The 27,047-nt window shown below is 37.3% G+C and overlaps 1 protein-coding gene across 2 annotated transcripts in view; it reads right to left on the bottom strand.

The window, feature by feature from the left end:
- Window positions 1–2,570: 2,570 nt before the first annotated feature.
- The window catches only part of STARD6 (StAR related lipid transfer domain containing 6), a 38,012-nt gene continuing 13,535 nt past the window's right edge, over window positions 2,571–27,047 (bottom strand). Inside the window, exons 7-9 of one of the 2 annotated variants that reach the window (XM_059409703.1) lie at window positions 25,439–25,532; window positions 21,506–21,752; window positions 2,571–4,125 (exon numbers count right to left, since the gene is read on the bottom strand). In XM_059409703.1, the coding sequence (XP_059265686.1) occupies window positions 21,551–21,752; window positions 25,439–25,532 (296 nt within the window). In that variant the 3' untranslated portion in view covers window positions 2,571–4,125; window positions 21,506–21,550. Of the gene's footprint in view, window positions 4,126–15,195; window positions 21,753–25,438; window positions 25,533–27,047 lie in introns of those variants that run through there. The other variant, XM_059409702.1, reaches the window with a different exon arrangement.

Genomic DNA, 27,047 nt, shown 5'->3' on the forward strand with positions numbered 1-27,047 from the left:
CATAGCAAAGAATCGTTTTTTTCTGTGAAATATGGAATGTCTCAAGAAATTCAGCCCATTAGGAAACTTCCAAATAAGAAATTCTGCTGCCAACTCAGATCTCTTTGAAGTACTCTGTACCATTTAATACGTTTTTAAAAAAATACCAAAGCAGTGTATGTCCTATTAATGCTTTTGAGTACACCAGAGCCTACTGCAGTGCCTAGTACACGGAAAGCACTCCGTAATTATTGAATGAATGGTGTGGCAGGGGCCAGGAGGGAGTTTGGGCAGGATAGTGTACATGTTGTAGAGAACTAGAAAGAACTCTCCATCTAGGTAGATTAAGGGAAGGATGGACACTAGAAAGGCAACGTAATAGGTTTTTAAGAAGGCTGGGTAATTGGGTGCCCAGGTGGCTCAGTTGGTTAAGCGGCTCAGGTCATGGTCCCAGAGTCCTGGGCTCAAACCCTGCATGGGGCTCTTTGCTCAGCAGAGAGCCTGTTTCTCCCTGCTGCTCTGCCTACTTGTGCTCTGTCTCTATCTCTGTCAAATAAATAAATATATATATTTTAAAAAGATGCTGGATAATGGGAAAAGTCCCATTTCCTTCTGGCTAGTCTTTGTAGGGTTTTAAAGTAATGATTAGATGTTTTTGTATCTTCTTATTTTGGGAGATCAGATTAAGGATATCATATCCACAACAAATATACAAAATTACTACATCGATAGGTGTTCTCTTTTTCCCATTGTTAATTGCCTTCCCCTTTTGCCTGCAAGGTTAAAAATTGGGAATAAGATTGTGGACATCTTACAATTTTTAAGATGTAAATTTCTAGAACACATCGAAGTATACCACAGTACTGATTCAGAAGAGTCCTGTTCTCAAGTTTATAACCTTTGCAGATACAATCTAAAGAAAAGATAATAAAAATAAGGTATACAAATGTGAATAAAGAGTAATGGAAAGGGGTTTCTGGGTGGCTCTGTGGGTTAAATTAAAGCCTCTGCCTTCTGCTCAGGTTATGATCCTGGGGTCCTGGGATTGAGCCCTGCATCAGGCTCCCTGGAGCCTGCTCCCAGCCCCCCTCTCTGCTTGCCTCTCTTCCTACTTGTGATCTCTGTCAAATAAATAAATAAAATTAAAAAAAAAAAAAAGTAATGAAAAGATACTTTCTTTTAGGTAAGAAGTTTTAACTTAGTTTTAGATTTCTTGAAATTTTCAATTTCCTGAGGATTTTAAGAGTTTGGTGTTATCAAAAACAATAACTTAGAGCAAGAACATCAAAACTGATTCATATGCAAATATTTAGTACCCTGGATCAAGGAGTATGGAATTTTCTACAGGTAGTATACTGGTAAGGTTGTTAAGCTGGTAAAAAGGATATATTATTTTTTTAGATAATACATTTTTTAAAATTTTCTAATAATCCTTGTATTATTTCAGCCAGAAATTATTAAACAGCTAGAAAGGTTTTAAAAAAAGGTTAAGAGTAAGGCACTGCAGTAGGCTCTGGTGTACTCAACAGTTTTGGCCAGTTTAAAAAGGGAATAAAATAGTAGTTAAAAGTACATTTTTTGAAGTGAGCATGCGGTGGATATTATCACAGCCTTGTTACTTATTCTGTGGCTTTAACTTAGCCTTTCAACATCTTCGTGCCTCTGCACTCTGACTTTTTAGTCTATATTTCCATATCCTTTTAATCCTTGTTTTTTTTTTTCTATGGTGTTCTACAGATTTACTCTAATGTTTGCAGATGTGTATTTCCTTTTTATCCTCAGTATATGCTGGCTCCTGTTTCTTTCAATTCACGTTATTTCTGTAAAACATTTGGCCACTAGGATTGCACAAATGATGGACTTCTTATTACATCCTTCATGACCCTTAATCTCACAGTTTTTGTCATCTTGTTTATCTGCTGCATTTTGGTTAATCTCATCAGCTCTCTCATTCATTAGCTTGTTTTTCAGCATTATCTGGTCTACTGTTTAAAATACTAATGATGGGGGGCACCTGGGTGGCTCAGTGGGTTAAAGCCTCTGCTTTCGGCTCAGGTCATGATCCCAGGGTCCTGGGATCGAGCCCCACATCGGGCTCTCTGCTCTGCAGGGAGCCTGCTTCCTCTCTCTCTGCCTGCCTCTCTGCCTACTTGTGATCTCTGTCAGATAAATAAAGAAAAAAATCTTAAAAAAATAAAATAAAATACTGGGCGCCTGGGTGGCTCAGTGGGTTAAGCCGCTGCCTTCGGCTCAGGTCATGATCTCAGGGTCCTGGGATCGAGTCCCGCATCGGGCTCTCTGCTCAGTGGGGAGCCTGCTTCCTCCTCTCTCTCTCTGCCTGCCTCTCTGCCTACTTGTGATCTCCCTCTGTCAAATAAATAAATAAAATCTTTAAAAAAAAAATAAATAAAATACTAATGATGGTTTTAATTTTAATAATTATATTTTTCATCTGATTCTTTTTCTAATCTTCCCATTTATTCATTATAGCCTTTTATAAGTCTTTCTAATTTTTAAAAACTCATATAACTATTTTATATTCTATTTTTGATAATTTCAATATTTTAAATCTTTTTTTAAGTCTGAGTTTTTGGATATTGTTGTGTACCTGTTGATTAGCCTGTTTCCTTGAGTCTGTGGCCGAGCTTAGTCTGTGGGAAGATGAAGGACTAAAACTGTGCGGTGCTTCCCTCCAGATAGGATTTGCATTTGCTTCCAGTGAGTCAGCATGAACCCATTTGGTATCACTGTAGCCCCTGAAGGTCCTTGCTGAATGCAGTTGTTTTAGTTTGTCTTATTCTCAGCTCCCTGACCTTGCTACTGTCCTAAGGTTTTGTCTCCAAATGTTTATTGCAGGCATATGCTGTCAGGGAGAACCCCATCTTTCAAGTTTGCTTTTTGCCTGATGCTTCCTGTTCCTTTCCTGCTTTTGTTTCAGCTCAATTTTTTCCCCCCGTGACTGTAGGGGATTGGGGCCTGGAGATTTCCCTTATATAGTTCAACCCACAATGAATTAAAAAGTCTTTTCTCTGGAATCTAGTATTTTGTATTGAAGGAACTCTTAATAAGAGTATTTGTCCCACCATAGTGCAGAAGCGCAAATCTGTTTGGATTTATTTTTTCCATATTATTTGTGCTTCCTGTTTTTCTCTCTTTCTATGCTATGATTCTTTCCCACCCTTTTTCTTATCTTGGTTTTAGATTACTTGAATTTTTTCAATAAATTTTCCCTTGACTGATTTGAGATGTAGACATTCTAAGTACTCTTGATTACCCTTAAAAATTGAACATGCCTAACATCCAAAAATGGTAAATAGATGTACCTTCTCCCAAACAAGATAAAGATGTTAAAATATGTTAATTTTAATTCCTCTAGTTCTTTATTAACCTCCAATTGGATTTATTAGTATTTTATAGAGTTAATGTTTAGGTTTGTGAACATGATTATCTTTTTTTTCTGCTCACCTTTTTTACTTGCATCTCATATATTCATTCCTTCCAAGTAGAATTCACTTTCTGGAACTATGTCTTCAAAACTGCGATTTTTGAGCTGACGTCTTTGGACTGTTTTAAGATATTCACTGTTATCTTTGGAGAGCTGCAGTTTTTATTACATGTCTAGCTACGTATTTGTTCTTATGATGGTTGGGATTTAGGTACTTCCTGAATCTGCAGGTGTATGCCTTCATCAAATCTGGGTTAATTTCAATATTTAAAAATATTTTATTGTGAAGTTTTTATGCAGAAAAGTGCGTAAGTAAGTTAATGGGTAATCATAAGCAAAAATTATGTAACTAGGTCAAGAAATAAAACATTCCAAGTGATCGGGAATTCCAGAGGTTTTTGTTTGTTTTTGGTTATGTAACTGAACTTAAGGGGTTCACTGTTGGGGGTTGAACATCACTTTGAACACAACCTGAGGAAATGATAAAAGCAAAGAACTTTTTATTGCTTGTTACATGTAAGAAGACAGGGAAGTAGCTCACGAAGAACTGTCTCACCATGCTGTTAGTGCAGGAAGCGTTTATTCAGTGTAAGGGCGGGAGCAGGGAGCTTGCGCAGGCACTGTTGGTTCAATTGCTCATGCTTAGCACGTCCAGGGGCTAGTGCATACATCATATGTTCCAAAAATGGCAGAAACTCCACCTATAGAAGGAGATCTTAGTATTATAATGAACTAAAGGTAACTTTAGGACAACTCAGGGAGGCTTCTGCCCTGGTCTTCAGCTCCAGTCCAGCGCAAACTAGCTCAGATACGGAGATCACAAGTGAGACACACCTAGCAAGGGGCTGTCTGGTGAAACACCTACTCCAGCTTAAACTTGGCTGGAACTGTTGGTTCTGCAAAACAAAACATACTCCTTCCCTGCTTTTGTCCCTTCCCCCTCCTTTCTGCAGAGAGCTTTGAGCTCTCTGAGTAGCTTTCCAATGCATCCTACCTAACTGTTGTTTTCTTATTAAATTTACATCTAATTGGCATGTTGTTTCAGGGGTGCAGTACAATTATTTGGTATTTGTATATATTGCAGAATGATCACCACAGTAAGTCTAGCATCTACCACATTCATAGTTACAAAATTTTTTCCTTGTAATGAGAACTTTCAAGATCTAAGGAAGTCCAGAGTTTTTCTTAGCGTTTTATCATGTTGGGAGGGTTTAGTAAATCATTGACCTTGTGGTTAAACTCAGTCTCCAATTCGTCTGGGCTCATACCCTCCCAGGATGTCAGGATGGCTCAAGGTCTCAACATTCTAATCATGTGGCATAAACTGTCTAGGGCCCCCCCAGTGAGTCACCTCATTCGCGTATACCATGATGAATAAAAAAGATACATTATTTGGGAAATTCTAAGGGCTTTAGGAGCTCCATGTCCAGGAACCCTGGACAAGACCAGATAAATTCTACTGCAGAATATTTGGAAATAAGTCTTGAGATGTTTTATGACCCCAAATGTGCCCTACCTTAGTAAGTGTTCTGTGTACATTTGAATGTGTGCTTTGCTGTTGGATGGAATATTGTATAAATGTCAATTAGTTTTATTTAGTTAGTGTTCAAGTCTTCTGTATCCTTACGGATATTTTTGTGCATTAATTATTGAGAAAAGAGTATTTAAATCTCCAACTATAATTATAAATGTATCTTTTTTCTCCTTGCATTTTTTTAATCAATTTTGCTTCTTGTTATTTGAAGACACGTTCAGGGCTATTATGTTTTGAGGAAATGCCCCTTTATCATTCTGAAATGACCTTTAAACCTGATAAATTCTTTGCTCTAAAAACCAGTTTCTTTGTAAGAGCCACTATAGCTTTTTAAAAAAGTAATGTCAGACTGGTGTCTTTTCCTAGGCTTTTAAGGTATTTGTATGTTTATGTAAAAAATGAAGTTTTACATAAGAGACTCAATCTCACAAAACAAACAGGGTTGGGGGGGTAGGGTGGCTGGGTTATGGATATTGGGGAGGGTACGTGCTATGGTGACTGCTGTGAAATGTGAAGCCTGATGATTCATACACCTGTACCCCTGGGGCAAATAATACATTATATGTTAATAAAAAATAAAGTGTTTTAAAAAATTATATTTTAAGGGATTATACAACAGACAGTTGGGTATTGCTTTGTCATTCAGTCTGATATCTTTGCCTTTTAATTGAAGTTTTTGACTATTTAACATGGTGACCAATATAATTTTGTTTAAATCTACCAGTCTGCTGGGGCACCTCGGTGGCTCAGTGGGTTAAAGCCTCTGCCTTCGGCTCGGGTCATGATCCCGGGGTCCTGGGATGGAGCCCCACATTGGGCTCTCTGCTCCGCGGGGAGCCTGCTTCCTCCTCTCTCTCTCTCTGCCTGCCTCTCTGCCTGCTTGTGATCTCTGTCTGTCAAATAACTAAATAAAATCTTAAAAAAAAAAAAATCTACCAGTCTGCTATTTATTTTCTATTTTTCTCCATTTGTTCTTTGTTCTCCTTTTCTATTTTCTTCTTTAGGGTTTTACTGGGATTATTATTTTTTTAATCATTCTTTTATCTCCTTAATTGGCTTGTTACCTTTGCCATCTTAGTGGTTGCTTTAGTGTGGATATTATAGATCTCTAACTACTACCTTATGTTTAGGGGACTTACACCAATATACTTCCATTTCTCCCCAACTGGCCTTTGTGCTATTGTTACCATACATTTTACTCCTCCACACATTGTAACCCCATAATATATATTTTTATTATTTGTATTTTTGCCTTATACTATCAAATTTTAAAGATTATATTTCTTTGTCTTAGAGAGAGAGCATGTGTGTGGGTGGAGAGAGGGAAGAGGGACAGAGAGGGAGAGAGTAGGGAAGGGAGAGAATCTTAAGTAGACTTGACACTGACCATGGAATCCACAATGGAGCTAGTCTCACAGTCTTAACTTCATGACCTGAGCTGAAACCAAGAGTCAGACACTTGGAGTAACCAACTGAGGCACCCCTATACAATCAAATTTTAAAAAGATTTAAAAATAGGGGGGAGGGCGCCTGGGTGGCTCAGTGGGTTAAGCCACTACCTTCAGCTCAGGTCATGATCTCAGGGTCCTAGGGTCGAGTCCCACATCGGGCTCTCTGCTCAGCAGGGGGCCTGCTTCCCTTCCTCTCTCTCTGCCTGCCTCTCTGCCTGCTTGTGATCTCTCTCTCAAATAAATAAATAAAATCTTTAAAAAAAAAAAATAAAAATAAAAATAGGGGGGAAATGCTGTTACATATACCCACATTTCTGGTGCTCCTCATTTTCTTGTGTAGATCCATACTTTCATCTGCTATCTTTTTTTCCCTCCCTATTAGACTTTCTTTAACATATTTTTCTAATGCAAGTTTGCTGGACATGAATTCTTTCAGCATTCCTATGACTTATGTTTTTCTTTTGTCTTTATTTTACCTTTTTTATTTTTTTAAAGATTTTATTTATTTGACAGAGAGAGATCACAAGGCAGAAGGCAGGCAGAGAGACGGGGGGAAGCAGGCTCCCTTCTGAGCAGAGAGCCTGATGTGGGACTCAATCCCAGGACCCTGGGATCATGACTTGAGCCAAAAGCAGAGGCTTAACCCACTGAGCCACCCAGGCGCCCCTACCTTTATTTTTTTTGAAGATAATTTTGCTGGGTGTAGAATTCTAAATTGTATGTGTTTTTTTTTTTTTTTTTAAAGATTTTATTTATTTGACAGAGAGAGATTACAAGTAGGCAGAGAGAGAGAGAGAGAGAAGCAGGCTCCCTGCCGAGCAGAGAGCCCGATGCGGGACTCGATCCCAGGACCCTGAGATCATGACCTGAGCCGAAGGCAGCGGCTTAACCCACTGAGCCACCCAGGCGCCCAAAATTGTATGTGTTTTTTTAATGGGAGAAGGAAGGGGTCTGGTGGCCTTTAAGATTTTCTCTTTATTACTGGTTTTAAGATATTTGATTGTGATATTCTTTGGTATAGTTTTATTTATGTTTGTTGTGCTAAATATTTGTCAAGTTTCTGGAATCTGTTAGTTTATAGTTTTCATCAAATTTGGATTTGTGAGGAGGTTTTTTGCTCTGACTTGTCATAACATAAAATATTTCTGATCCTGTGTCGGTTCAGGAAATAGCTTCCTCTGCTTTTTTCAGGTGGTTCCTTTCCCAGCATTGGGTAGTTTCTTCATATGCATATACTAATCAGTATAATCGAAGACTCAAGAGGTATTCTGTGCAGCTCTTGCCAGTACTCTGCTTTATTAACTCTAGTCACCTTGGTGCCTCTAGACTCCTAACTTTGTCTTCCCAGCTCACAGGAGACTGCTAGGATCTCTGACATCCCCCTTCCAGGACTCCACCTTGGAAACTACTTTAGAAAAGTAAGCTAAGGCAGTTGTCAGGCCTCATTTGCAGACTTTTCATTTCATTTCTGCTGTTTTTATATATATATATATATATTTTTTTTTTTTTGAGAGTAATTTCACATTCTCTAAATGTTCCTTTCTATAGTCTCCTGTTTTTGTTTCTTGGATACAGTATCTTCTTATCTCTCTAAAGTTGTTACTGATAGAGCTTTCCAAGATTTTGTTTTACTACCTAATCTCTCTTGAAGTGGATTTTGTTGATTAAGTGTACAGGACTAAAAGCCTAAGGGAAGCTCTGCTAGTTTTGATAGGACTTCATCGACTTTGAGTTCCATGCAGGATGATCTGTCTGGGCCATTTTTGGGGGGAACTCTTGATGTCAGTATCACTAGATCTTTCCTTTGGGGCTGGGTTATGTTTCTCAAAGATGATACTTAAGGTATCCTGCTTAGTTTAAGGCTGCCTGGCTGCCTGTGTTATAGGAACAAAGTTGGGGAGGATGAACTGAAAATTTCAGCATTCAGTCTACATAGGATTATTTAATCCTGTTCTTTGTATACTTCCTAGGTTCTCAACTAGGCATTGTCCAGTTCAAGAGAACATCTGTTTTACAGAATAAACCTCCAGTTCTCTGTTGGAATTAAGACAATATCAGGATATAATTTTCAGTTACTTTTTACCTACTCCTCTTTACCCAATGCATCATATTGTTAATACAGCATGACTCCTTTGGGGAAAAATTGATTTTATCAGTTAGATGTAATCTCACGATTTTTGAAAGGTGAAAACTGTGACAAAATTTACATGGTGAGGGTGAGATGGAGTCCTGTCTATTTTGAATATTTTCTGCTGACAAGGCTTTGCAAACATGAGTCATTTTTATAATGATATTGCTCAGTCTGTTCTCTAGTTTTCTGGAGATGGAATTTTTATGGAGATGGTGACTGGAATCTTTGTTCCAGTGCCCAGTTACCAGTTCATAGATATCAGGAAGCATTTGCGGAAGTAAAACTAATGATTTCTTGATGTCTGAATTACAGCTGTAATATATGTTCTTGCACATGATACTTCCAGTGTAGACGTAGAAGTAGTAGCTCTTCTGGCAAGATGCCTCCTTAGTATTCTAGGAGACATTCCTTGGCCAAGAACCTGCCCATCCAACAATGTTCTCGGTACCAATTTAGCTGTTTTAAATCCATCCTTTTCTACTTAAAATACCTAGATTGTTTCTTTTCTGTATTGTTCCTAGAATGATACAAAGTTCTATTTCATTTTCTTAAAAACTACTTGAACCTTTTCTTATGCTCTGTATTAAATCAGCTTATTAGTCTTGTCTTTATTTTACTTATTTTAAACATAGCCATGTTAATTCTCTATTAGGTAGTACAAATGTTTGAATTCTTTGGTGGAAGACTAATTCTTTGTCTTATTTATTGTTTCTCCTGGCAACCTATTCATGCTTGTCTTTTTTCTCAGGTATTCTATGATTTTGGATTGTGGGCTCACACTTGTTGGGCTTTATTTGTGGAACTCCTAAAAGGCCAGTGTGTCCCTCCAAAAAATATTTGTACTTGCTTCTGCCAGCCCTTTGAGAAACCATAACCTTGGACCATTTTAATTTCTCATCTGTACAGTTAAACCCTAGATCTGGACAGACTGTGGGCATGGTTTTGCAGGGGATATTTTTGCCTTTTCCCCTAAACGCATTCATTTGTCTTTTATTTTATGTTTGGAATATTTTTTTTCCAATTCATGGTTTTACTGAGCGGATAGTCCTCTTAGGTTCCCGGCCCATCTCATCCCAGTTACCTGCCTTGGATGGGCCCAAGGTTTTGTCCTTTGTCTATAAACTTAGATTGATTTATTTTGTTTTCTTGTTTACCACAGGTCTCTCTTTTGTATACTCTTTCCACTTATAAATAAATGAATGAGTTGTGTGAAATTCACTCTCATTTGTTATCTCACTGTATTACCTGTACTGTCTTTTTTTTTTTAAACAAAGAGATATAATTCCCATATATAATGAGATATAATCCCCCTTGTTCTCCTATAAAGTTGATTGACATTAACAAAAATGTCTTACAAAGAGCTCTGCTTTTGATATGTAAAGGTGAGCCTCTCATAATCTGGTGATATTTGGGTATCCTTTCTTTCTTAAATTGTATTTATTATATATTAAATTTAAGATACTGAAAAAATATTTTTTAAATATGCTAAAATATTTTGAGGAAACTGTAAACTTCTTTCAGATGTGATTTTGGTCAGGAAGATGGAACTTCTGTAGATATTTTAGGCAAGAAGATTTAATGTAGTATATTAGACGCTTACAAAATCATTGCATTGCTGAAGGAGTGGATTCTGGGGTTGGCCTCTAGAAACTCATCTGAGAGCCAGACAGAACCAGTCCACCAGGTAAGATGTCTTACTTGAAGCCACTGGTGAAACTATGAATTCAGGGAGCTGAAATTAATAGGCTGCCACCACTGCCACTGCTTGACATCTGGAAGGCTGGAGAATGGTTACCTACAATTGTGTCCCAGTAATCGGGAACAAGAAATCAAGAAGATGCTGCTGCCTCTGTCATTGACACACCCACCTTTTGGCACCGAAGAATCTGGCAGGTGGACACTAGAACACAGAAGAAAAGCCTCACTTGTCCTTGTCCTTATCCTTGGTGGCCAGCAGAAACAAAAAAAAATAGGAAAAATGGCCTCTGCCTCACTCAACTCTCACGACTTCATCCAATGGATGTAACCTAATTTGCTACTAAAGTCTAGGTGCAGTCAGCTCCTGGGATGCATGCTTTTTTTAGCATTCCATCCTCTTGGATTAGAAGGGAGGTAGAATAAAGATGAGCAAGCCAATACACAGGATCTGTCAGTTATGTGTGTGTGTGTGTCTGTGTGTTCATGTGCATATATATATATATATATATAAATAGTAATTCATATATAAAATTATATAATTACTATGGAATATATAATTGTATTATATAATAAATTATATAAATTATATATACATATATGTATATTATATATAATAATTATACACACTATTGAATTTTATTGAATTTTGAAGTGGTTACTACAATATGTTTGTGTCATAGTGGCAATTTTTTAAAAAATTTTATTTATTTGACAGAGAGAGATCACAAGTAGGCAGAGAGTCAGGCAGAGAGAGAGGGGTAAGCAGGCTCTCTGCTCAGCAGGGATGCTGAGGCAGATATGGGGCTCGATCCCAGGACCCTGAGATCATGACCTGAGCCAACGGCAGCGGCTTAATCCACTGAGCCACCCAGGTGTCCCTGGCAATTTTTTAAATATCATACTACAAACCCGTACTGTGATAAAATTCAGCCTGCAGTTGACTTATCTAAACCAAACTGTGTGGCTACAGATATACTGAAGTAGAAAAACCTGAGAAGTTGATAGAATATTTAATCTTTACACTTAGCCAGATTATATATGGTATTCTAGTTAACTGTCATCAACTTTTTTGATATAATACCCTAGCAGTAAAAAGAATGGGGAGCCAGATACTCCCAGTATCTTGTATTATTTAACTAGGGATACAAGAATTTAGCTTTAGGCTTGGTATTCGGCCAAATTCAGTTATTTGGTTTTTGGGCAGTTGAATAATCAACTGCTTTAGCATCATTTGTTGCTCTACTGCAATTGTGTATAAAGTTACCATATGATTATATAGGTTGTCGTCATATTTAATCATTGTAAATGATTCTAGTCATAAAAATAAGGTCATCATGTTTAGATTTATTATTAGTATCTGAATGTTCAATTTCAAATATAAGTAAGCTTTCCAGATACAACCAAATAAAATCTCATGAGCTTCCTCTTGTAATTCCATCAGAGTATAAATTTGTAATTGTTATTGCAAAGTAAAATGTTGCAGTAAATGAGGAGTATGAAAACCATTTTATGTAGAAAACAATTTTCAGGTGTGCCTGGGTGGCTCAGTGGGTTAAGTCTCTGCCTTGGGCTCAGATCCTCATCTCAGGGTCCTGGGATTGAGTGCCCCATTGGGCTCTCTGCTCAGTGGGGAGACTGCTTCCCCCTCTCTCTGCCTGACTGCCTGCTTGTGATCTCTTTCTCTCTGTCAAATAAATAAAATCCTAAAAAAAAAACCAAAACAAAATAATTTTCAACTTATTGACTAGGGAAAGAGGTTAAAAATTAGAAGACGTATGTGTGTTTGTGTGTGTGTAGGTATACAGTATGCATATTGAATTATTACTCAGCCATAAAAAAGCACTAAATCTTGCCATTTGTGAAAACATGGACAGACCTAGAGGGTATTATGCTCAGTGAAGTAAGTCAAGCAGAGAAAAACTGGTACCATATGATTTCATTTACAGTGGAACCTAAAAAAGCAAAACAAACGAAGAAAACAGACTGACAGAGAACAAACTGGTGGTTGCCAGAGGGGAGGGATTTGGAGAATAAGTGAAATAGGTGAAGGGGGGGTGGTTAAGACGTACAAATTGCCAGTTATAAGTCACAGGGAGGAAATGTACAGCACAGGCAGTATAGTCAATAATATTGTAATAATATATGGTGACAGATGGTGACTACACTTATGGTGAGCACTGAGTAATGTATAGAATTGTTGAATCACTCTATTGGATACCTGAAACATATAGCCGTGTATGTAAACAGTACTTCAATAATAAACATTTTAAAAGATTGAGTTAATACGGATAGAGAGAGTACATGTACTCAGTAACTGTGATGAACATATATTCTTTTTGAGTCAACAAAGAAATATGTGGTTATTTGTGTTGTGGTATTATTTGGGTAATCGATTACAGCTACCCAAATTGGGACTGAAGTCGGGGAGCTGTACAACAAAAACCTGAAGTCTATGCTATTGGCTGTTGGATGGTGACAAGGTGAGAAAACTGCTGAGGCTGGAATAATGGTGAGGAAACTCCTTTCTTAAGAAGATGTAATGATGGGGCGCCTGGGTGGCTCAGGGGGTTGAGGCCTCTGCTTTCGGCTCGGGTCATGATCCCGGGGTCCTGGGATAGAGCCCCGCATCAGGTTCTCCGCTCGGAGGGGAGCCTGCTTCTCCCTCTCTCTCTGCCTGCTTCTCTGCCTACTTGTGATCTGTCAAATAAATAAAATAAAATCTTTAAGAAAAAAAAAAGAAGAAGCTGTAACCATGCATATGGTAAGACAGCTGTTAGTCCTATCTTAGAAAACAAAATAAACCAAATGAACTTTTTGGCTTTAGGCAAGGATGTCTCCAGGCAAGGTGAAGAAAGTGCCACCTGGTGGTTTTAGGTTGCAAGGGCTAACGTACTACTACAAGCAAGTTGAGCTAGGAAGGGAGGAAGAGAGGAAGCGGCCGGTTAGGTTGCAAGCAAAAGTAGAAGTTAAAGGTTATATTACATAGAGAGCCAGAGCTACTAAACTGGAAAATGAAACTGTTGTCTTATCTCCAGCCAACTCAGCAAAGTCTCAAATTAAGACATGGGCTTACATCCAACATCAAATTGGGTCTATCAGATATTTTGATAAGACTGCTAAGTTAAGGGGCGCCTGGGTGGCTCAGTGGGTTAAGCCGCTGCCTTCGGCTCAGGTCATGATCTCAGGGTCCTGGGATCGAGTCCCACATTGGGCTCTCTGCTCAGCAGGGTGCCTGCTTCCTCCTCTCTCTCTGCCTGCCTCTCTGCCTACTTGTGATCTCTCTCTGTCAAATAAATAAAATCTTTAAAAAAAAAAAAAAAAGAAAAGAAAAGAAAAGAAAAGAAAAGAAAAAGACTGCTAAGTTAAGGTGGTACTGAGGAGATCTCAGGTGGACAAAAGCCTAAAGGTGTCATCCCACAGAGCCTGATACAAAAAGAGCAATAAGAAAATCTAAAGACGCTATGTTGATACCAATTACAGGTATGGCTTTCCAGACAAGAAAGCTCAAAAGTCTTAAAGAATGTTGTACTAGCAAAAACAACAACTGCTTGGGCTAAACTAAAAGATGATTGCGCTCTAAAAATGTCTCTTGGCCCTTGACTTTCTTTGGCAGGAAGCAGCTTGAGAAAGTTACTAAGTTGCTAATAAAGATCATTTCTTCAAAGAATAAAGGAGGGTGATGGAAAAAGAAGGCAGTCTCAGATAGTATAGCCAAACTGTGGGGAGCAGTGAGTAAGGGGGCAACTCCCAGAGTGCAATTAGAGATTGGGCTCCAATCAGGAAACATTTCCCCATTGCCAGAGAAGTAGGCCCAGTAGGGTATCAGAACTGTGAGGAACTAGCAGCGACGATATGCTTCCCTTGCTTTCCCCTTTCCAGTGAACTATTTACTTATTGCGGTTATTCTAATTATTATATATATATATATATTGTGTGTGTGTGTGCGCGTCTGCGCGCGCACGTGCAGAGGGGCAGGTTACTTGGCAAGAGGAGCTGCATCTGGGCCTGACATATATCACGAAATCCTAGATTTGAGGGCTGATGCTGTGATTTTATGGGAACTTTGGAATAAGCACAGTGAATATATTGTGCATGTGGAAGGGATATGATTATGGCCAGAGAGTGAGTGAACCATCCTGGGACAGTTGTATTAATGGTCTCACTTCTCCACCTCTCGTATTCATACTCTGTTACCATATGACTCTACAGTTTCACTAAAAGGACAGATTTGATTTTTTTTGCTTATTTATTACAAGTCTGGCCATGTGACTTGCTTTGCCAAAGGGATGTTAGACTTGAAAAAATACAATGTTTCCACTTCTTCCCTTTGCCTTCATCATTAGAACATCCCTGGGCTAGGCTGGGGGAGGATGAGGTGAAGCACAGCCCAGGCTCTCCGGTTGCCCATCCTTTTTCAGACGACTAAGAGCCAATTATTGGACATGAAAAGGAGCCCCCCTGACCCCAGCCTAAATTACCCACAGACTTAACAGATAAAGGTGACGGTTATATGCCCCTAAGGTTTTGTGATTGTCTATTATACATTATTACTGTGGTAACTGGTATATTAATTGACTATAATATACTTGATGAATCCTCTTCAGCACAGAGTATACACAGAAAGTGTTAGTGAAAAAAGTGGTAGTGAAAACATATTTTCTTCTGACCTATTAAATCCCAAAACAAACTTTAAATGGAGGATAAAATTTATTACAGTGATTATTGTAGACTGCCACTTAATCTTATGTGTTTTATACTATCAAATATGTAGTGTCTGCAGGTATAATCTAGTAGCTGACAATACTGAGAAATTATTTTCCCCTGTACTCTCTCAAACTTTAAAGTGTTGGCTTCTAAGTTCTTTAAACAAAATTGTAATTATTTTTGGATAAAACCTTAGATTTATCATTAGATCCCATTTCATTTAAGATGGTGATAATAGGAACTGGCCAACATTTATTTTTTATTATTGAAGAATAATTGATATATAATACTGCATCAGTTTTAGATGTATAACAGTGATTTAATATTTACATACATTATGAAATAAGTCACCACAGTAAGTCTAATTGCTATCTGTCACCATACAAAGTTGTTACAATATTATTGACTACATTTTCTTGCTGTACATTACATCTCTATGTCTTATTTATTTTATAATTGGGATATTATACCTCTGAATTCCCTTCATCTATTTTGTCCATTTCTCCATCCCCTCTGCTCTGGCAACCATCAATTTGTTCTCTGTATCTATGTATCTGTTTGTTCATTCATTTGTTTTGTTTCTTAGATTCTACATGTAAGTGAAATCATATGGCATTTGTCTTTGTCTGACTTACTTCACTTAGCATACCCTCAAGGTCCATCCATGTTACAAAAGTGAGGATTTCATGCCTTTTTTCTTTTGGCTGAGTCATAGCCCTGTGTGTGTGTGTGTGTGTGTGTGTGTGTGTGTGTGTATACCACATCTTTTTTTATCCATTTGTCTCTCAAAGGACATTTAGGTTGTTTCCATATCTTGGCTATTATAAATAATGCTGCAGTCAAACAAAAGGGTGCATATATCTTTTCAAATTAGTGTTTTCATTTTCTTTGGGGAAAATATCTAGAAGTAGAGATACTAGATTTTATGATCGTTTTATTTTTAATTTTTTGAGGCTGCTCCATACATCTTCCATAGTGGCTGTAGCAGTGGGCATTCCCATCAACAGTGTACAAGGTTTCCCTTTTCTCCACATCCTCACTAACACTTATTAGTGCAGAATTGCTAAACTATTTTTATTTTTCATATTATTTGGATGATGGTGTTATCATCAAATTTTACATGAAATTTTTTTTATTACAGATGGTACCTTCTAAGATTCCTACCTATTAGAGGTAAATCAAGATGTTAAAACACCATAATATATGGGGATAATGACAGGACAAGGAGAAGAAATCAAAGATATAGTACTTAGTATTATTTCTTTGGTATTATTTACATTTTACCTTAAATAGGGTACAAGTTCAGAAATATATTATTTTTATGTTTGTGTAATGGGGAAACAGCCTGGGTGGCTCAGTGGGTTAAAGCCTCTGCTTTCAGCTCAGGTCATGATCCCAGGGTCCTGGGATGGAGTCCCACATCGGGCTTTCTGCTCAGCAGGGAGCCTGCTTCCCCCTTTCTCTCTCTGCCTGCCTCTCTGCCTACTTGTAATCTCTGTCAAATAAATAAATAAAATCTTAAAAAAAAATCATTTGTCTTTCTTGGAAAAATTTACTAAAATGTGTAATTTTGTGATTTGTGTGTTTATGGCTAAAAGGCTCACATTCTTCTGAAAGTACAGTCTAAACTGGAAAACAGTAAAAGTGGCATATTCACAAAATAAGGCACATTCTAAATCATAGTATAATTGCATATTTATGTCTTTTGAAAACTTTGTTAGGAAAGGAAAAATACTCAGAACCTGCCAAGTTTTAGGGAGACCATCATCCAAGGAACTGGGGACAGAGGTCAGAGACTTCCTTTAGGTAAGCTGCTCTTCAACATCACAGTGGTTTTCTCCACACTTCCCAGTCTTTCCACTATGCCCTCCCGTCCTCCTCCTCACCAGGTTTCCGTGCATCCTTTCTCACACAAGGGAGGCTAGAAGGACTTCTGACGCTAGAAGGTGACTGATTATTAGAGGAGTTACTTTGCTATGAAAAATTTAATCATTCTTCATGAGAATGGTATTTCTGCATCTTCTTACACTTGAATTTTGACACAATTTTCTGTAAAATATCAGAAGCTGTTCAAGCCACAACTCCCCAAAAGGTGTGTACCTCTCTCTGTATTTGACATTTGTAATATAATATTTATAAACAAAACCAGACTTTTTCATGGGGCTAAATATCTCCTTAACAGTCATTCCATACAACCAGACTGGAAACTCTCGACTAGAGGAATTGCTTATAAAGAGTGTTAAACAGGGGCACCTGGGTGGTTCAGTGGGTTAAAGCCTCTGTCTTCAGCTCAGGTCATGATCTCGGGGTCCTGGGATGGAGCCCCGCATTGGGTTCTCTGCTCAGGAGGGAGCCTGCTTCCCCCTTTTCTCTGCCTGCCTCTCTGCTTACTTGTGATCTCTCTCTCTCTGTCAAATAAATAAATAAAATCTTAAAAAAAAAAAGAGTGTTTAACAAGTACTTCTAATGTAAACATACCAACTTTATATTGGTAAAAAAAAATGAGACCTTTGGGGCACCTGGGTGGCTCAGTGGGTTAAGCTGCTGCCTTCAGCTCAGGTCATGATCTCAGGGTCCTGGGATTGAGTCCCGCATTGGGCTCTCTGCTCGGCGGGGAGCCTGCTTCCTCCTCTCTCTCTCTCTCTCTCTGCCTGCCTCTCCATCTACTTGTGATCTCTCTCTGTCAAATAAATAAATAAAATCTAAAAAAAAAAAAAAATGAGACCTGTGATAGATTAAAAATCAAAAATTTAAAAACAAATGATACTATGAGATAGCCTTATAGTTTATAATTTTATGACCCATTCAATTTGGGGGAAGTTTGGATAGGTTTTTACATTTTTTTCTATTTTTAAATTTTGAGATAGTTGTATATTTGCATGTAGTTGTTAAAAAAATAATGCAGAGAGATGCCATATTTCCTTCACCCAGTTTCCCCCAATCGTAATATCTTGCATAACTATAGTATAATATCACAATTAGGAAATCCACATTGGTAAAATCCACTGATTTTAATCAGATATTTCCAGTTTTATGTGCTCTCATTTATGTGTATGTGCATGAATGTGTGCGTGTGTTCAATTCTGTGCAGTTTTATCACATGTAGATTCATACAACCATCATCGCTGTCAACACACAGAACAAGTTTATCACAAGGATCCCACCTGTTACCCTTTCAAAGCCACAGCCACTACCCTGCTTGACCTCACCTCCATGATCCAACAAATCTCTAGTTCTGTTATCCATATCCATCATTTTGTCAGCTCAAGAATGTCATAAATGGAATAATATACTAATTAACCTTTTGAAATTGGCTTTTCTCACTCAGCAATATTCCCTTGAGACCATCTAAATTGTATCAATAGATTGTTCTTTTGTATTGCTTAGGAGTCATCCATATTACTACCGTTTATTCACCCCTTAAAGGATATGTGACTTTTGGCCTGTTTGGGGCTATTTATAATGAAACTGCTGTGAATATTTGTGTATAGCTTTTGTTTTTAGAAAGAGAGAGAGTGAGAGCTGAGGTGGGGAGGGGAAGGGAGAGAGGGAGAGAGAATCTCAAGCAGGTTCCCTAAAAAGGATCCCGACATGGGGCCCAATCTTATAGCCCTGAGACCATGACCTGAACCAAAGTCAAGAGTCAGACATTTAACTGACTGGACCACTAGGTGCCCCTGTGTACAGGTTTTCATATGAGCATTTGTGTGTCTCAGGATAAAGCATGTTACTGTTGGGTTGCATAGTAAATGCAATGTTTCATTTTGTAAAACACTGCTATAGTCTTTTTCAGTGTAGCTATACATTTTTCATTTCCACGTGCAATGTATTAGTGATCCAGTTTCTCTACAACCTCATTAGTAACACTTGATATAATCCCTATTTTATTTTTCAATTTTAGCTATTCTGACAAGTGTGTATTGATAACTCAATGTGGTTATTATTTGCATTTACCTAATGGCCAGTGATGTTGGATATCTTTTTGTGAACTTACATGCCATCTACATGTACTCTTCACTGAAATTTCTTTTGTTCATTCTTTAGTAAGATTTTAAAGATGTATTTATTTTCGAGATGCGGGAGGGGCCACTGAGGGGGAAAGAGAGAATCTCAAGCAGACTCCCTACTGAGCATGGAGCCCAATGGGGGAGCTCCATCTCGTGACCCTGAGATCATGACCTAAGCTGAAATCAAGAGTCAAGCACTTAACCGACTATGTCACCCAGGTGTCCCTCTAATAGGATTTTTTTTACTGTTGAGTTCGAGTTTTGAAGGTTCTTTACATGTTCTAGATACAAGTCCTTGACAGAAATGCCTTGCAAATATTTTGTTCCAGACTGTGGCCTGTCTTTTCATTTACCTCACAGGGTCCTTCCTAGAGTATACATTTTAAATTTTGACTAAAGTAACTGGCTACTGTAACAAATTACCACCAATTTGGTGGCTTAAAAAACCCAGAAATTTATTCTCTCATAGTCTGGAGACCAGAAGTCTAAAATCAAAGCGTCAACAACCTCCACTGAAGGCTCTAGGCAAGAATCTTCCTCGCCTCTTCCAGCTTCCGGTGGCTCTCAGTGTTGATTGGCTTGTGGCTGCAAAGCTCCAATCTCAGACTCTCTTCTGCCTCTACCACTTGTCTTTCTTTTTTTTTTTTTAGATTTTTATTTTTATTTATTTGACAGAGAGAAATCACAAGTAGATGGAGAGGCAGGCAGAGAGAGAGGGAAGCAGGCTTCCTGCTGAGCAGAGAGCCCGATGCGGGACTCGATCCCAGGACTCTGAGATCACGACCTGAGCCGAAGGCAGCGGCCTTAACCCACTGAGCCACCCAGGCGCCCCACCACTTGTCTTTCTTATGCGCCTCTTAAAAGGACACTTAATGACTAGATTTGAACCCACTTAAATAATCCAGTATGATCTCATTCTAGGTCCTCCATTCTAGGTGCCCGCAAAGACCCTTTTTGCAAATAAGGTCACATTCAAGGTTCCAGGGATTTGAAGGGATTTGAAGAACGTGTCTTTTGGAGGCCATCGTTCAACACACTGGACTACACCAGGTGGGAACAGAGGTGCAGCATCCTGGGTCCTGTTGACATTGGGGATCAGGGAAAGGCAATGAAGTGAAGAATGACCCACACTTCTTTGTACTAGTTGGCTAAGAAGACACGGGACCCAAACTGACACTAACCCAGGAGAGATACACTACCTTCTTTTGTTGGGAGGAAGATGGAAAATCAGCTCCCTGCTTGGTCAGCCTAAACCACCTGGCAGGGGTGTCAAAGTGCTACTTCTCAACTCTATCAGAGCACCACCAGCTGCTTCGGTGGGGTGGAAACAAGCTGGCTGTAAGATCATCTCTCTGCTTTGCCCGAATGAAATCAAAGAGGGAGTGGGCGCAGTTTTTAGGTTGATGTTTGGCTGCTGTAGATCTTGTTCCATTGGGCCACCCTTTTGTTCATAGCTACTCTTACAGCTGTGAGGAATAGCTATGAGGAACAGGCTTTTTCTTGAAGCTTTTGTTGTCATTCCTGCCTGGTGGTGGTTCCGGACTGCTGTCTGGAATATATGGAAGGCAATAAGGAGACCCTGACAATGACTGCTATGTCATTCCTCAAGTCCTAAGGTCCTTAAGCAGTTTGCCTTCTTCTTTTTATATATGCTTTAATCTTCCTATGCTTACATGCAGAGTCTTTTGGTTTTAAGAGGAAGGATTTGGGGTCACCTGAGTGGCTCAGTCGTTAGGCAGCTGCCTTCGGCTCAGGTCCTGATCTCAGAGTCCTCTGACTGAGCCCCGCATTGGGCTCCTTGCTCTACGGGAGGCCTACTTCTCCCACTCCCCCTGCTTGTGTTCCTTCACTCACTGTCAAATAAATAAATAAAAATCTTTAAAAAAAAAAAAGGAAGGATTTGGGAAGAATGGATTACTACATCTTGGCCAGAATAAGAAACTGATTCATGACCCATTCAATTTTAAATTTCAGGTATCATTCTTCATACATTCTATTGGAATTCTTTTCAAGTGTTATGTTCATGTTCCTACATTGATCAATTTAAGCAGTAAGCAAAGAAAAAACAACTTAAAATATATTTTAATTTTTAATTAGTGCTGACTTCTGTGTATGTTTTCTTACTGTTCTTTTTGCAGAGCATTTTCCAGGGGAAAAAAGCAATAGATAAAAGGACATTAAGAAAACTTGTTATGGGGGCGCCTAGGTGGCACAGTGGGTTAAGTCCCTACCTTCAGCTCAGGTCATGGTCTCAGAGTCCTGGGATAGAGCCCTGCATCAGACTCTCTGCTCAGCAGGGAGCTTGCTTCCCCCTCTCCCTCTGCCTGCCTCTCTGCCTACTTGTGATCTCTCTCTCTCTCTGTCAAATAAGTAAATAAAATCTTAAAAAAGAAAAAAAAGAACGCTTGTTATGAACATCATTCTTATATGAGATTAAAAACTATATTTAATGCTGTTCTCTTGTACAACTATGAGTTCTTATTTCCACAAAGCACCTTCTGTAATTTGTACAAGGATACTGTTTAGAATAGTTTAACAGGATTTATGCATACTGACTTGGAAGTAAACTGCTGTAACTGCCACACGTGCTTTTCTATGGCCTCACTTCTTCTTTAGGAATGATGAGTGACCGCTCTGATGGTATCCACGTCCTGCTGGAGATCTGAGGGCCTTTATTCCATCCTTTGCATTGAGGATGAAGCTTACTAAGTTGGAAGGCATGGTTGCTTCAATTATTGATGGGGACAATTTTCCTCTCATTTCTGTCTGGATAAACATCACTAGTTTGGAATGCGCTGGGTTCCTGTAAACAAAGGAAGAGTTAAAAATAGAGATTTTTAGATTTATCTACTGAATTTACAAGTTGACAGAAAGCAGGATTCTTGTCTCATTCACCATGGATTCCCTCCAAAGTGCTTATGATAGGACAGTTACTGAAGGGAGGGAGGAAGGATACAAAAAAGAGCAGAGTGATTGGCACTCCTAGACATTTTACATAAAACTACTTAGTCAGCTTATACGTTATAGTCTTAAGTCATCTTTTCCTTTTTGTCATTTTGTTAACTTCTTCAAATTACAAAATTAATGTTTGCTTATAAAAATTTAAATACAGAACTTTCATAATTATTGTTCCCCAGAGCTAGTCACTATTTATACTTTTAACTGTGTTTTTTTAGATTGTCTCTGTATATACAAAGATAGCATACATATATATGTATACCTACCCCATATATTTTTGTTCTTACAAAAATGAGATAATATATTTCTGCAACTAGTTTTATTTTCCCTCTTAATAAGATATCATGCACTTCTTTCTGTTAATACATACGTATCTGTTTGTTTTTTATGAGTGTATATAGTATTTCACTCTCTATGTAATCAGTCCTTTATTGATTATCTTTTGGGTTTTTTCTTCACTTTTCTCCACTATACATAAAGCTGAAATAAAACATTTTTGTAATATATCTATTTTCACTTCTACAAATACATGGAATTTCTAGGTCAAAGGTTTCGTGCACTTAACATTTTGAAATATTCTTTCCAAATGACATTAGGAAGACTGTAGTATTTTATATTCTAACCCAGTAACCTTTAAACTGGAGTATGTGAAGACTTTCCAAAGGGTACAAGAGGATGTATAACGTTTAAAGGAATAAATTTTCAAATCTCTAACTTCCATATGTACCTCTTCCCTAAACTGATCTGAGACCATCTCTGATGGAAAATATAGGCTTCTTCTTTCCCACTAGCCTGTTCATCATCCTTCTGTTGTTTTAAAGAACAAAGGTACCGTCATCTTCCCTGAAGAGTACCAAATGATACTACGGTGTTTTACTCTGACATATAAAAAAATGAACGACAGAAAGTGAAGGACTAATGATTGGGTAACAAATCCTTACCAAGTCATGTCAATTCTTTGTTTTCAATAAAATTTAGGGATCTAACTTGGTTGTCAGCTGACAGGTCATTAAAAATATTTTTTGATTATAGGTCACTATGTACTTTATGGTATATAACACAAAAGAATTCAAAGCATTTAATGAAAGTCCTGGAATTATACTCTTTTCATTTTAACCCACTTATTTATGCAAACAAATTTTCTTACTGCTTACACTCATAGAAATGTGACGTAGGAATAGACAATAGTAAGTGCTAGCTCATTTTTTTGTTTTGTTTTTATTTTTTCAATGTTCCAAGATTCATTATTTTTATACCACACCCAAGCTATCTTATTTTATTAGTATTACTAATACACAATTAAATGAATTGTAATTGTTAGAAGCATGGACTCTGGAACCAGTTTGCATTGGTCTGAAGCTGAGCTTTACTATTACCTATGTTTAACCTCGAGAAAATTACTTAATCTCTCTGGACTTCCATTTTTTTTCCTGCAAAATGGAGATAGTAGTACTACCTACTTTATGAGGTTATTGGGAGGACCAAATGAATCAATATATGTAAATTGTTTATAAAGTTCCTGGCACAACGTAAATGCTATCTAAGTTTTGCTAATAATAAAAAATGTGTTTTCCATAACTTTGCCTTTATACTTAATAGTCACATCACATTTGGTAATATATTTTTTATTTTGATCATGTAATAATAATTTAATCTAGTACACACATATATTTTGTAACATTAAGATACTTAATGTCACAGGAAATAAAATGGATTTTTAAAATTAAACATTTTTTTCAAAGAAAAATGACAGGGTGATTAATAAAAGAATAAGAGAACTCAATAATATATATTCTATTAGGATTAAATTATATGAGGAAAAAAGAAAGAATGTGGGAAGAAGGAGAAATTGATGTAAATTTTTGACTGAGGTTGTATGTATTTTGAAATTGATAGTTATCTAGGTTTCTAGTTATTATGGTATTTAGAGTTTATTGGGTATGCTTACAAGAATGGCAGAACACTTTTTTTTAGAGTGTCAATATTTAGAGTGCTGAAAATTGCACCCTCATAATTTAATCTTATGAAAAATTTTAATATCAACTTAAAAATGTGCAAGGCACAGTACAGTTTTACAAAATTCTTTTGCAGGGATATGAAGATCACTCCTCCAGCAAACCATGTGTCCATTTTCCTATACTCTTGTCTATGGAGAGTGTAGACTATTTTTACAGCACCTCAAGTGGCTAGATTATGAATATTCACTAGCTGTTGAAAAGGTCTTAAATCTCTATTTGAGTTTGCTAGGGCTTTACATGCTTCAAAAACCTTTCCAGTATTTACTAAACAGTACCTTTACTACTGATAATAAGTTCTGTAAGTTTACTACATAACTTGTTTACAAATGTTGGCTGCCCAAAATATTGTGCTGCAGGGAAAGAGAAGGTACAAGAGAATCATATTTGTCAGTACCTTTCTCTGAGACCACGGATGAGACTGTATCTTTTCCTCTAACAGCATGCTAGGCAGAGCTCCCACCCTTGATGGGATATCCACTTCAGAGCTTTTGCCCCATGTTTTTTGCAGTGGAAAGGGAAAGTTGACAAGATGCAAGAAGGGGACTTAGCCTGTGAAACACATCAGAATGTGTAGCTTTCCAGCTACAGTCCCTGCCAACCACTAATTTATCCAACTGACCTGAAGCAGTAATCCTTCCCTTGTTTTGTTTTCTCCTGCTGTGAAGAATAAAGTCTTGACCATAGATTCAAAATTGACAGGTGTGTAAAAAGACCACCAATGTCACCATCTGCATCAATGATCCTGTCCATTAATGTATGTGATTGTGAATTTCTTTCAGTTCTCTTATTCACAGAGAAAACATTAAGGAATACAGCCTAAAATGTAGTTTGATTTTTACTTTCTTTACATTTTTTTTTTCTCCTCCAAATGAGAGGTTCATATCTGGCCAATATAAAATTTTATATGATTTTATGTGCCAATAGCTATTATTTGTATAAAATCATTTAGCAAAAACTAAAACTTAAGGAATGTATGAATTAATGTACATACATTTACAAAATATATGTACTTTATGTTACCATTTATCCCTAGGCTGGTCACCGATGGGCAGTGACTCCTCTGATTTCTCTAGCTCTTTCCAAATTTACCTATTGTAGGTATTTGTAGGCAGTCCACTGGAAATAATTCATTTAAGGTAAAGCATTCATTGCTGATAAATGTGAGTGTATTATGATTCTAGGGATATGTATTTTTAATTTACAAAAAGTCCTTAAAAATTCACAGAAGTAACTCAAATGGAGAAATAAAAGCCATCAGGTTAAGGTTCACTGGGGGTGAGGGGATAGAGAGAATGTGTATGTGTGACTAGTCCCAGAGACCTCAAATCATACTTTGTAGGGAATTAACCATTCTGGTGATGAAAATACTTATAAAAATTATTTTTTAAATTGCATTTAGGGGAAATTTTTTTTTCCTAACAGAATATGCTGGCATGTACTTCTACCAATGAGTTAGAAATAACAAATTGAGCTAAAAAACTTGTTAAAATAAATAAATGCAAGTAACACTTACTCTTGCAGAGGGGAACATATATAGCCGCAAGCATGGTTATAACCACGGACATAACTTGAAGATGGAGGATATGCTGGAAAATCCACACTGTTAGCTACATGATTAAAAAAAATTAAAATGAAGCCTATTTCAAAAATTCTATTTCAAGTAGCATATTTTAAAAGATAGATGATATAGCATTTAGTTTAATTTAGTTATTATCAGTACCGATATTTGTTTTATACATATATACCTACATGTTTGTAATATACTTGTATATAGACCAAAATTGAGAAAATACCAGTATAAGCACTAATGTCCTCTCAAATTTTCTCATGCTATTATCTCTAAAGATACTGTTATCTCTTACATACAAGAAAAAGTATTAAAAGTATCATGTAGTTACTCTCTGAGATTTGAAGCAAAAGAAGAAATCACAAAGGAGAAGACTATTTCATTTGGAGAGTGGGATTAGAGATACTTTTTTTGGTTAATCATTTTTTTTTTTTAAGACTAGATTCTTTTTAACCTACTTATTTATATTTTAAGTTTTTATTTGAATTGCAGTTGGTTAACATACAGTGAAATACTAGTTTCAGGTGTACAATATATGTGACTCAACATTTATGTACAACATGTTAATCATCTTCTAAATAAAATATTTGACATGGCTATTTTGTCTATCAATAAGGATAGTTTAAATGCTCTTTTCTGCTGGAGCACCTTATGGTTAAGCATCCAGCTCAGGTCATGATCTCAGGGTCTTGGGACCGAGCTCTGGGACAGGCTCCAAATCCAGCATGAAATCTGCTTGGGATTTTCTCTCCCCTCCCCCTGAACTCTCTCTGTAACATAAATAAATAAATACATCTTAAAAAAAAAAAAATCAAAAACTTCTTTCCTGCCAATTTCCTGTAGCTAATTCAAAGTATAATTAAAAATCAGTACAGCCTGTTTTAGGAATTACGCAGCATAACTATATTGTATGTGAATGTAAAAGGGAGGTGATTTGATTATGATTGTTTATGATAATTACATACACTCTAAAACTATTTTTTAAAAATATATTTGTTTTTTGGGCACCTGGGTGGCTCAGTGGGTTAAGCCTCTGCCTTTGGCTCGGGTCATGATCCCAGAGTTCTGGGATCGAGTCCCACATCAGGCTCACTGCTCAGCAGAGGGCCTGTTTCCCTCTCTCTCTCTGCTTGCCTCTCTGCCTATTTGTGATCTCTCTCTGTCATATAAATAAATAAAATCTTTTAAAATATATATAAATATTTGTTTTTTCTGTGCAACTGAATCCTGCTTTTGTCAGAGAAGATGGATTTTTTTATATGATTTTAATATAAGCAATCAATTCTCTGGGAAATGCAATGTTAAACACTAGCTTAGGAGTAGCTTAAGAGACGAATGTGGCTGAATGCATTTTCCACATTCATGACTTATTTATCATCTTAACAGAGCCTACTGTGTTGGCATAGGGGTGCTGCAAGAGGTGATTTTAACGTATTTTTTTCTTTGTTTAAAATATGGAGATTGTCCTTGTTTTTCTTTAAAACTTGTTGTTGTTATATTCCACAAACAAGTATGGGTCTTTTGTGAGACATGTGGTATGATAGCACAGATTCTG

Source organism: Mustela nigripes, chromosome 8 (assembly GCF_022355385.1).
Source record: "Mustela nigripes isolate SB6536 chromosome 8, MUSNIG.SB6536, whole genome shotgun sequence".
NCBI lineage: Eukaryota > Metazoa > Chordata > Mammalia > Carnivora > Mustelidae > Mustela > Mustela nigripes.